Here is an 11,645-nt window from a genome sequence, read left to right on the forward strand (position 1 = left end):
GGACAGAAACTGGGACAGGGCCACCATGGGGACAGGGACTGGGACAGGGCCACCATGGGGACAGGAAGATGGGGACAGGGACATCAACTGGGACAGGAACTGGGATGGGGACCAGAACTGGGATTGGGGACACCATGGGGACAGGGATGGGGACAAGGACTGGGACAGGGACAGGAACTGGGGTGGGGACATGATGGGGACACAGTTTGGGATGGGGACAAGAACCAGGACAGGGACAAAGACCAGGATGGGGACAGGAACGGGGGACACCAACTGGGACAGGGACACGATGGGGACACCAACTGGGATGGGGACAAAGAAACGCAATGGGGACACGAACTGGGACAGGGACACGATGGGGACACCAACTGGGACGGGGACAGGGACAGGGACTGGAGTTGGGGACAAAAACTGGCATGGGGACACCAACTGGGATGGGGACACCAACTGGGGACACGATGGGGACAGGGACTGGGGACACCAACTGGGACAGGGACACGATGGGGACAAGCACCAGGATGGTGACACCCCCTGGAGGGGACACTGGGCTGTCCCCAACTGTCCCCAACTGTCCCCAGCAGCAGCCGCAGGGGCGTGGCCGCGCTGTCGGGTCGTGACGGTGACACCAGCGGGGACGGTGACACCCCCTGGAGGGGACAGCGGGCTGTCCCCAGCTGTCCCCAGCTGTCCCCAGGGTGTCACTCGGCGGCCCCGGGCCGCGCATGCGCCGCCAGCAGCAGCCGCAGGGGCGTGGCCGCGCTGTCCCTGTCGCTGTCACTGTCACTGTCACTGCCCCGGTCCGGCCGCACCATCCGGTCGTGCTGCAGGCTGAAACGCCGCGCGCGCCGGCTGCGGGACCAGTATAAACCAGTATGGACTGGTACAGACTGGTATGGACCGGTATAAACCAGTATGGACCAGTATGGACCGGTACAAACCAGTACAGACCAGTACACCCAGCCGTGCTGCAGGCTGAAACGCCGCGCGCGCCGGCTGCGGGACCAGTATAAACCAGTATGGACTGGTACAGACTGGTATGGACCGGTATAAACCAGTATGGACCAGTATGGACCGGTACAAACCAGTACAGACCAGTACATCCAGCCGTGCTGCAGGCTGAAACGCCGCGCGCGCCGGCTGCGGGACCAGTATGAACCAGTATGGACCAGTATAAACCGGTACAGACCGGTATGGACCGGTATAAACCAGTATGGACCAGTATGGACCAGTATGGACCGGTACAAACCAGTACAGACCAGTACAGACCAGTACAAACCAGTACAGACCAGTACACCCAGCCGTGCTGCAGGCTGAAACGCCGCGCGCGCCGGCTGCGGGACCAGTATAAACCAGTATGGACTGGTATGGACCAGTACAAACCAGTACAGACCAGTACATCCGGTCGTGCTGCAGGCTGAAACGCCGCGCGCGCCGGCTGCGGGACCAGTATGAACCAGTATGGACCGGTACGGACTGGTATGGACCAATATGGACCAGTATGGACCAGTATAGACCAGTACAAACCAGTACAGACCAGTACATCCGGTCGTGCTGCAGGCTGAAACGCCGCGCGCGCCGGCTGCGGGACCAGTATAAACCAGTATAAACCAGTATGGACCGGTATGGACTGGTATAAACCAGTACAGACCAGTACATCCGGTTGTGCTGCAGGCTAAGCGCCGCGCACGCCGGCTGCGGGACCAGTATAAACCAGTATGGACCGGTATAAACCGGTATGGACCAGTATGGACCAGTATGGACCGGTACAAACCAGTATGGACCAGTACACCCAGCCGTGCTGCAGGCTGAAACGCCGCACGCGCCGGCTGCGGGACCAGTATAAACCAGTATGGACCGGTATGGACCAGTATGGACTAGTATAAACCAGTATGGACCAGTATGAACTGGTATAAAACAGTGGGGACCAGTATAAACCGGTATAAACCAGTATAGACTAGTTGGGACCGGTATGGACCAGACTGCGAGGGATCCCAGTATAAACCAGTATGGACTGGTACAAACCAATAAAAACCAATCCATACCAGTACGAACCAGTCCAAACCAGTCCAAACCAGTCCAAACCAATAAAAACCAGTCCAAACCAGTATGAACCAGTTCAAACCAGTCCAAACCAGCACGAACCAGTATAAACCAGTACGAACCAGCCCAAACCAGTCCAACCCAGTCCAAACCAATAAAAACCAATCCAAACCAGTATGAACCAGTCCAACCCAGTCCAAACCAATAAAAACCAATCCAAACCAGTCCAAACCAGTCCAAACCAATAAAAATCAATCCAAACCAGTCCGAACCAGTCCAAACCAGCACGAACCAGTATAAACCAGTCCAAACCAGTACGAACCAGCCCAAACCAGCCCAAACCAGTCCAAACCAGTCCAACCCAGTCCAAACCAATAAAAACCAATCCAAACCAGTCTGAACCAGTCCAAACCAGTCCAAACCAGTCCAACCCAGTCCAAACCAATAAAAACCAATCCAAACCAGTCTGAACCAGTCCAAACCAGCCCAAACCAGTACGAACCAGTTCAAACCAGTACGAACCAGCCCAAACCAGTACGAACCAGTTCAAACCAGTCCGAACCACTCCAAACCAGTACGAACCAGTTCAAACCAGTACGAACCAGCCCAACCCAGTCCAAACCAGTACGAACCAGTTCAAACCAGTACGAACCAGTCCAAACCAGTACGAACCAGTAGGGGCGGCGCTCCTCGGGGCTGAGGCTGCGCCAGAGCTGGGCCAGGTCCCGCGTGGCCGCCGTGGAGGTGAGGCCGGGGATGGCGCTGTCACCTCAGTGTCACCTCAGTGCCACCAAAGTGCCACCAAAGTGCCACCCCAAGTGCCACCCCAAGTGTCCCCAGTCCCCCCAATGTCCCCAATGTCCTCAATGTCCCCAACACCCCAATTGTCCCCAATGTCCCCACATTCCCCCGATGTCCCCAATGTCCCAATATCCCCCCAATCCCCTCAATGTCCCCGATGTCCCCAGTGTCCCCAGTATTCCCACATTCCCCCGATGTCCCCAACGTCCCACTGTCCCCAATGTCCCCAGTGTCCCCAACACCCCAAATGTCCCCAATGTCCCCAATCCCCGCAGTGTCCCCAATGTCCCCACATCCCCCTCATGTCCCCAATGTCCCCAACACACCCGACATCCCCAATGTCCCCGATGTCCCCAATGTCCCCACATCCCCCTGATGTCCCCAATGTCCCCAGTGTCCCCAATGTCCCCAATCCCCCCCAATGTCCCCAATGTCCCCATACCCCCCAATGTCCCCAACACCCCCAATCCCCCCAACGTCCCCAATGTCCCCACATCCTCCTGATGTCCCCAATGTCCCCAACACCCCAAATGTCCCCAATGTCCCCAACACCCCAAAAGTCCCCAATGTCCCCAATCGTCCAATGTCCCCAATGGCCCCACATTCCCCCAATGTCCCCAACGTCCCACTGTCCCCAATGTCCCCAGTGTCCCCAACACCCCAAATGTCCCCAATGTCCCTGATATCCCCACACGCCCCTGATGTCCCCAATGTCCCCAACACCCCAAATGTCCCCAATGTCCCCAATGTCCCCTTATGTCCCCAATCTCCCCAATATCCCCAACATCCCCAATCCCCCCCCAATGTCCCCAGTGTCCCCAATGTCCCCGATGTCCCCAACACCCCCAATGTCCCCAATCCCCCCCAATGTCCCCAACACCCCCAGTGTCCCCAGTGTCCCCGATGTCCCCAGGTGTCACCTCATGTACTCGCGCCGGTTCACTCGGCAGAACATGATGAAGCCGTTGACGCACTTGCGCTTGCGGGGACGTCCCTGTCCCTGTCCCTGTCCCTGTCCCTGGCCCTGTCCCTGGCCCTGTCCCTGTCCCTGGCCCTGGCCCTGGCCCTGGCCCTGGCCCTGTCCCTGTCCCTGTCCCCGGCCGCGGGTCCCCCCCCGGGTCCCCTCAGGGCCACCGGAGCCCACCGGGTCCTGCGGGGACAGAGAGGTGGCACCGCGGTGGCACCGGAGAGAGGAGGAAGGTGACAATGAGGGTGACACTGAGGGTGACAGTGAGAGTGGCATTGAGGGCAGGGAGGTGACATTGGGGTGGCACCAGGGTGACACTGAGAGCGGCATTGAGGGCAGGGAGGTGACATTGGGGTGGCACCAGGGTGACATTGAGGGTGACACTGAGGCCAGGGAGGTGACACTGGGGTGGCACCAGGGTGACACTGAGGGTGACAGTCACAATGAGGGTGACACTGAGGCCAGGGAGGTGACACCAGGGTGACACTGAGGGCAGGGAGGTGACACTGGGGTGACATTGAGGGCAGGGAGGTGACACTGGGGTGACATTGAGGGTGACAATGAGGGTGACATAGAGGGCAGGGAGGTGACACTGGGGTGGCACCAGGGTGACATTGAGGGTGACAGTCACAATGAGGGTGGCACTGAGGGCAGGGAGGTGACACCAGGGTGACACTGAGGGCAGGGAGGTGACACCGGCGTGGCATCAGAGAGAGGGGCAGGGTGGCCCTGGGGTGGCACTGAAGGTGACACCGACGGGAGGGAGGTGACACCGGGGTGGCACTGAGGGGGTGGCACTGGAGGGAGAGTGATGTGGGGGTGACATCGAGGTGACAATGGGGGAGGTGACACCGGGGAGGTGACACTGGGGTGGGGGAGGGGACAGCACCCACCTGGGGGCTGAGCTGCGCATCCGGGAACAGCTCTGGGGGGGGGGAGGGGACACAAAGTGACACTGGGGGGGGGAGGGGAGGGGACATCCCCGGACCCCCCCCCCAAAAAAACCCCAAAATAACAAAAATAACCCCAAAAAAATAAAAATCTCCAAAATTTCCCCAAAAAAATCCCAAATTTCCCACCCAAATTCCCCCCAAAAATATAAAAAACCACCAAAAAACCATAAAAAACCCCAAATTTCCCCAAACACCCCAAAAAATTCCTAAAAAACTTCTGAAAATAACCCCGAATCCCCCCCAAATTTTACCAAAATTTTCCCCATCACCACCCAAAAAAACATTTAAAAAAACCACAAATTAACCAATTTTTCTCCAAAATCCCTCAAAAAAAAAAAAAAAAGTTCCCAAAACCCCCCAAATTTCACCAAACCTCCCCCAAAAAAACTCCAGAAAACTAAATTTCCCCCCAATTCGTCCCAAAATCCCTGAAAAAAACAAAAAAATAAACAAAAAACCCTAAAAAAATCAAATTTTCCCCAACAACGCTGGAATTTCCCCTCCCCCACCTCTGACGATGCCCTCGGGGGGCTCGGGGGGCTCGGGGGGGGTGAAGAGGGAGGGGCTGAGCCCCAGGACCCCCCCCCGGGGCTGGGGGGGGCTCAGGGGGGGCTCCCAGTCCGGCCCAGTTTGGCAGAGCCAGGGACTGGTGTCCCCCTCCCCCTCCTCTTCCTCCTCCTCCTCTTCCTCCTCTTCCTCCTCCCTGGGGGGGGGGGGGGGGGTGGGGACACCTCAAAATTATGCAGAAAAAGCAAAAAAAGACAAAAAAACCCCAAAAAAACCAAAAAAATTTCAACTTGAAAAACAAACAAAAAAAAAATCGAAATTTGAAAAAAATAACCCAAAAAAGAACCACGAAATTTTGCCCCAAAACCTCCCAAAATTTCACCTCAAAAAACCCAAAATTTCACCTCAAAACCCTCAAAATTTCAACTCAAAATCCCCAAAATTTCACATCAAAACCTCCAAAATTTCAACTCAAAAAACCCAAAATTTCACCTGAAAAACTCCAAAATTTCACCTGAAAAACTCCAAAATTTCACCTCAAAAAACCCAAAATTTAACCTGAAAAACTCCAAAATTTCACCTCAAAACCTCCAAAATTTCACCTCAAGACCCCCAAAATTTCATCTCAAGACCCCCAAAATTTCACCTCAAAAACCCCAAAACTTCACCTCAAAATCCCCCAAAATTTCACCTGAAAAACTCCAAAATTTAACCTGAAAAACTCCAAAATTTCACCTCAAAAAACCCAAAATTTCACCTCAAAAAAACCCCAAAATTTCACCTCAAGACCCCCAAAATTTCACCTCAAAAACCCCAAAATTTCACCTCAAAAACCCCAAAATTTCAACTCAAAATCCCCAAAATTTCACCTCAAAAACCTCCAAAATTTCTCCCCAAAACCTCCCAAAATTTCACCTCAAAATCCCCCAAAATTTCACCTCAAAACCCCCAAAATTTCACCTCAAAACCCCCAAAATTTCAGCTCAAAAAACGCCAAAATTTCACCTCAAAACCATCAAAATTTCACCTCAAAAAACCCCCAAAATTTCACCTCAAAAAAACCCAAATTTCACCTCAAAACCCCCAAAATTTCACCTCAAAACCTCCCCAAAATTTCACCCCAAAATCCCCAAAATTTCACCTCAAAAAAACCCCAAAATTTCACCTCAAAAAACTCCAAAATTTCACCTCAAAAAACCCCAAAATTTCACCTCAAAAAACCCAAAATTTAACCTGAAAAACTCCAAAATTTCACCTCAAAACCCCCAAAATTTCACCTCAAAACCCCCAAAATTTCACCCCAAAAAACCCAAAATTTCACCTCAAAATCCCCAAAATTTCACCTCAAAAACCCCAAAATTTCACCTCAAAAAACCCCCAAAACTTCACCTCAAAAAACCCAAAATTTCACCTCAAAACCCCCAAAATTTCACCTCAAAAAACCCAAAATTTCACCTCAAAAACCCCAAATTTCACCTCAAAACCCCCAAAATTTCACCTCAAAAACCCCAAATTTCACCTCAAAACCCCCAAAATTTCACATCAAAAAAACCCCAAAATTTCACCTCAATAACCTCCAAAATTTCGCCTCAAAAAAATCCCCAAAATTTCACATCAAAATCCCCAAAATTTCACCTCAAAAACCCCAAAATTTCAGCTCAAAAAACGCCAAAATTTCACCTCAAAAACCCCAAAATTTCACCTCAAAATCCCCCAAAATTTCACCTGAAAAACTCCAAAATTTAACCTGAAAAACTCCAAAATTTCACCTCAAAAAACCCAAAATTTCACCTCAAAAAAACCCCAAAATTTCACCTCAAAACCCCCAAAATTTCAAATCAAAACCTCCCCAAAATCCCCCCAAAAACCCTCAAAATTTCACCTCAAAAAACCCAAAATTTCACCTCAAAAAAACCCCAAAATTTCACCTCAAAAACCCAAAATTTCCCCTCAAAACTGAACCCCAAAAACCCCAATTTTCCCCCAAACCTCCCCCCCAAAAACCCCCAAAATGTCCCCAAGGTGTCCCCAAGGTGTGCCCAGGTGTGTCCCCAGGTGTGTGCCCACCTGTGCCCAGGTGTCCCCCAGGTGTGCCCAGGTGTCCCCAGGTGTGCCCAGGTGTGCCCAGGTGTTCCCCAGGTGTCCCCAGGTGTCCCCCAGGTGTCCCCAGGTGTGCCCAGGTGTCCCCCTGATATTCCCCAGGTGTGCCCAGGTGTCCCCCAGGTGTGCCCAGGTGTGCTCAGGTGTGCCCAGGTGTCCCCCAGGTGTGCCCAGGTGTCCCCCAGGTGTGCCCAGGTGTCCCCAGGTGTCCCCAGGTGTGCCCCAGGTGTGCCCAGGTGTGCCCAGGTGTCCCCCAGGTGTGCCCAAGTGTCCCCCAGGTGCCCCCAGGTGTCCCCAGGTGTGCCCCAGGTGTGCCCAGGTGTGCCCAGGTGTCCCCCAGGTGTGCCCAAGTGTCCCCCAGGTGCCCCCAGGTGTGCCCAGGTGTCCCCCAGGTTTGCCCAGGTGTGCCCAGGTGTCCCCCAGGTGTCCCCAAGGTGTCCCCCAGGTGCCCCAGATGTGCCCAGGTGTCCCCAGGTGTCCCCAGGTTTCCCCAGGTGTGCCCAGGTGTGCCCAGGTGTGCCCAGGTGTCTCCCAGGTGTCCCCCAGGTGTGCCCAAGTGTCCCCCAGGTGTCCCCAGGTGTGCCCAGGTGTGCCCAGGTGTCTCCCAGGTGTCCCCCAGGTGTCCCCCAGGGGTCCCCCAGGTGTGCCCAGGTGTCCCCAGGTGTCTCCCAGGTGTCCCCAGGTGTCCCCCAGGTGTGCCCAGGTGTCCCCAGGTGTCCCCAGGTGTTCCCCAGATGTCCCCAGGTGTCCCCAAGTGTCCCCCAGGTGTTCCCCAGATGTCCCCAGGTGTCCCCAAGTGTCCCCCAGGTGTTCCCCAGGTGTCCCCCAGGTGTCCCCACCTGGGCTCGATGTCCCCCGGGTGGGGCGGGGGCGGCTCCGAGGTGTCCCCAAGGCAGGGGGGGAGGCCTGGGGGGGATTTGGGGGGTTCAGGAGATTTGGGGCTTTTGGGGGGGTCGGGGTAATTTGGGGAGGGGTCTGGGGGGTGGGGGGGGTCTAAAGGGGTCCCAGAATTGGGGAGGGGTCCCGAATTGGGGGAGGGGTCCCGAATTGGGGAGGGGTCCCTAATTGGGGGAGGGGTCCCGAATTGGGGGAGGGGTCCCGAATTGGGGGAGGGGTCCCTGATTGGGGGAGGGGTCCCGAATTGGGGAGGGGTCCCGAATTGGGGAGGGGTCCCGAATTGGGGGAGGGGTCCCGAATTGGGGAGGGGTCCCTAATTGGGGAGGGGTCCCGAATTTGGGGAAGGGTCCCGAATTGGGGGAGGGGTCCCGAATTGGGGAGGGGTCCCGAATTGGGGGAGGGGTCCCGAATTGGGGAGGGGTCCCTGATTGGGGGAGGGGTCCCTATTTGGGGGAGGGGTCCCGAATTTGGGGAGAGGTCCCGAACTGGGGGAGGGGTCCCGAATTGGGGAGGGGTCCCTGATTGGGGAGGGGTCCTGAATTGGGGAAGGGTCCCGAATTGGGGGAGGGGTCCCGAATTGGGGAGGGGTCCCTAATTGGGGGAGGGGTCCCGAATTGGGGAGGGGTCCCGAATGGGGGGAGGGGTCCCTAATTGGGGAGGGGTCCCGAATTTGGGGAGGGGTCCCGAATTGGGGGAGGCGTCCCGAATTGGGGGAGGGGTCCCGAATTGGGGAGGGGTCCCTAATTTGGGGAGGGGTCCCGAATTGGGGAGGGGTCCCGAATTGGGGGAGGGGTCCCGAATTGGGAGAGGGGTCCCGAATTTGGGGAGGGGTCCCTGATTGGGGGAGGGGTCTCTGATTGGGGAGGGGTCCCGAATTGGGGAGGGGTCCCGAATTGGGGGAGGGGTCCCGAATTTGGGGAGGGGTCCCGAATTGGGGAGGGGTCCCGAATTTGGGGAGGGGTCCCGAATTGGGGAGGGGTCCCGAATTTGGGGAGGGGTCCCGAATTGGGGGAGGGGTCCCGAATTTGGGGAGGGGTCCCGAATTGGGGGAGGGGTCCCGAATTGGGGAGGGGTCCCGAATTGGGGAGGGGTCCCGAATTGGGGGAGGGGTCCCGAATTGGGGAGGGGTCCCGAATTGGGGAGGGGTCCCTAATTTGGGGAGGGGTCCCGAATTGAGGAGGGGTCCCGAATTGGGGGAGGGGTCCCGAATTGGGGAGGGGTCCCTGATTGGGGGAGGGGTCCCGAATTTGGGGAGGGGTCCCGAATTGGGGGAGGGGTCCCGAATTGGGGGAGGGGTCCCGAATTGGGGAGGGGTCCCTGATTGGGGGAGGGGTCCCGAACTGGGGAGGGGTCCCGAATTGGGGAGGGGTCCCGAATTGGGGAGGGGTCCCGCGTCACCCGCGGCCGCCCGCGCCGCCCGCACGCGCTCCTGCAGGAACTCCAGGTAACCCAGAACGTTCTGCAGCACCTGCACCTGCCCCAGGGACAGCGCTGCTGGCTCCTCCCCCCTGTCACCTCCCGTGTCACCTCCCCCCTGTCACCTCCCCCCTGTCACCTCCCCAGGTGTCACCTCCCCTGTCACCTCCCCCCTGTCACCTCCCCCCTGTCACCTCCCCCGGTATCACCTCCCCGTGTCACCTCCCGTGTCACCTCCCGTGTCACCTCCCCCCTGTCACCTCCCGTGTCACCTTCCCCCTGTCACCTCCCCCCTGTCACCTCCCCCGGTGTCACCTCCGCTGTCACCTTCTCCCTGTCACCTCCCTGTCACCTCCCGTGTCACCTCCCTTGTCACCTCCCCTGGTGTCACCTCCCCCCTGTCACCTCCCCCCTGTCACCTCCCGTGTCACCTCCCCTGTCACCTCCCCCTGTCACCTCCCGTGTCACCTCCCCCGGTGTCACCTCCTCTGTCACCTCCCGTGTCACCTCCCGTGTCACCTCCCCCCTGTCACCTTCTCCCTGTCACCTCCCCCGGTGTCACCTCCCCGGTGTCACCTCCCCCCTGTCACCTCCCCGGTGTCCCCGTGTCCCCCCCCGTCCCCTCGATGTCCCCTCGATGTCCCCTCGATGTCCCCAAGTGTCCCCTCAATGTCCCCAAGTGTCCCCAGTACCTCAGAGCGCGCCCCTCCCCGGTGTCCCCATGTCCCCCAGATGTCCCCAAGTGTCTTCTCGATGTCCCCAAGTGTCCCCAGTACCTCGGAGCGCGCCCCTCCCCGGTGTCCCCGTGTCCCTCCCCCGTCCCCTCGATGTCCCCTCGATGTCCCCAAGTGTCCTCTCGATGTCCCCAGGTGTCCCCGGTACCTCGGAGCGCGCCCCTCCCCGGTGTCCCCGTGTCCCTCCCCCGTCCCCTCGATGTCCCCTCGGTGTCCCCAAGTGTCCCCGGTACCTCGGAGCGCGCCCCTCCCCCGCCGCGGGGCCAGGGCACCATCTGGGCCAGCTCGGGCAGCAGCGAGCGCCAGTCCCGGGGGGACCTGGGGACATTTGGGGACATTGGGGACATCGGGGGTGATGGGGACAGCGGGGACATCAGGGCATTGGGGACACTGGGGGCATTGGGGACACCGGGGGATTGGGGACATTGGGGACATCAGGGGGATTGGGGACACTGGGGACACCAGGGGACTGGGGACATTGGAGGGATTGGGGACATCAGGGGATTGGGGACATTGGGGACACCGGGGGGATCAGGGGCATTGGGGACATTGGGGACATCAGGGGCATTGGGGACACTGGGGACACTGGGGGATTGGGGACATTGGGGACATCAGGGGGATTGGGGACACTGGGGACACTGGGGACATTGGGGACACAGGGGGGACTGGGGACATTGGGGACACTGGGGGATTGGGGACATTGGGGACATCAGGGGTATTGGGGACATTTGGGACTTTGGGGACATTGGGGACACCAGGGGGACAGCGGGGGTGATGGGGACACTGAGGAGACATTGGGGGGATTGGGGGGGTTGGGGACAGCAGGGACATCGGGGAATTGGGGACATTGGGGACACTGGGGACATTGGGGACACTGAGGGGATTGCGGACACTGGGGGCATTGGGGACACAGAGGGGACACTGGGGACACAGAGGGGACATTGGGGACACTGGGGGGATTGGGGACATTGGGGACATTAGGGACATTGGGGACATTGGGGAGATGGGGGACACTGGGGGGATTGCGGACACTGGGGGGACACTGAGGGGACACTGGGAGGACATTGGGGACACTGAGGGGACATTGGGGACACTGGGAGGACATTGGTGACACTGAGAGGACACTGAGGGGACACTGGGAGGACATTGGTGACACTAGGGGGACATTGGGAGGACATTGGGGACACTGGGAGGACACTGGGGACACTGGGGGGACACTGGGGACACAGA

At 57.8% G+C, this 11,645-nt stretch overlaps 1 protein-coding gene across 1 annotated transcript; it reads right to left on the minus strand.

The window, feature by feature from the left end:
* LOC132341204 (annexin B11-like) lies at positions 1 to 4,325 on the minus strand. Its single transcript, XM_059872572.1, has 3 exons — positions 3,762 to 4,325; positions 2,713 to 2,802; positions 1 to 849 (listed from the first exon to the last, which is right to left on the minus strand). The coding sequence occupies exons 1-3, from the start codon at positions 4,178 to 4,180 to the stop codon at positions 699 to 701; spliced, it is 660 nt and encodes a 219-aa protein (XP_059728555.1). The 5' UTR covers positions 4,181 to 4,325; the 3' UTR covers positions 1 to 698.
* Between the last annotated feature and the right edge of the window lie 7,320 nt (positions 4,326 to 11,645).

Source organism: Haemorhous mexicanus, chromosome 36, assembly GCF_027477595.1.
Source record: "Haemorhous mexicanus isolate bHaeMex1 chromosome 36, bHaeMex1.pri, whole genome shotgun sequence".
In the NCBI taxonomy this organism is placed as follows: Eukaryota; Metazoa; Chordata; class Aves; order Passeriformes; family Fringillidae; genus Haemorhous; species Haemorhous mexicanus.

Excerpts from the sequence above, each read along its gene's own strand:
- LOC132341204 (XM_059872572.1), bottom strand. The coding sequence starts at position 4,180 with ATGTCACCCTGGTGCCACCCCAATGTCACCTCCCTGCCCTCAATGCCG. Across the intron at positions 2,803-3,761 it reads AACCGGCGCGAGTACATGAG|CGCCATCCCCGGCCTCACCT; the intron begins GTGACACCTGGG and ends CTGAGGTGACAG. Across the intron at positions 850-2,712 it reads GAGGAGCGCCGCCCCTACTG|CCGGCGCGCGCGGCGTTTCA; the intron begins GTTCGTACTGGT and ends CTGGTCCCGCAG.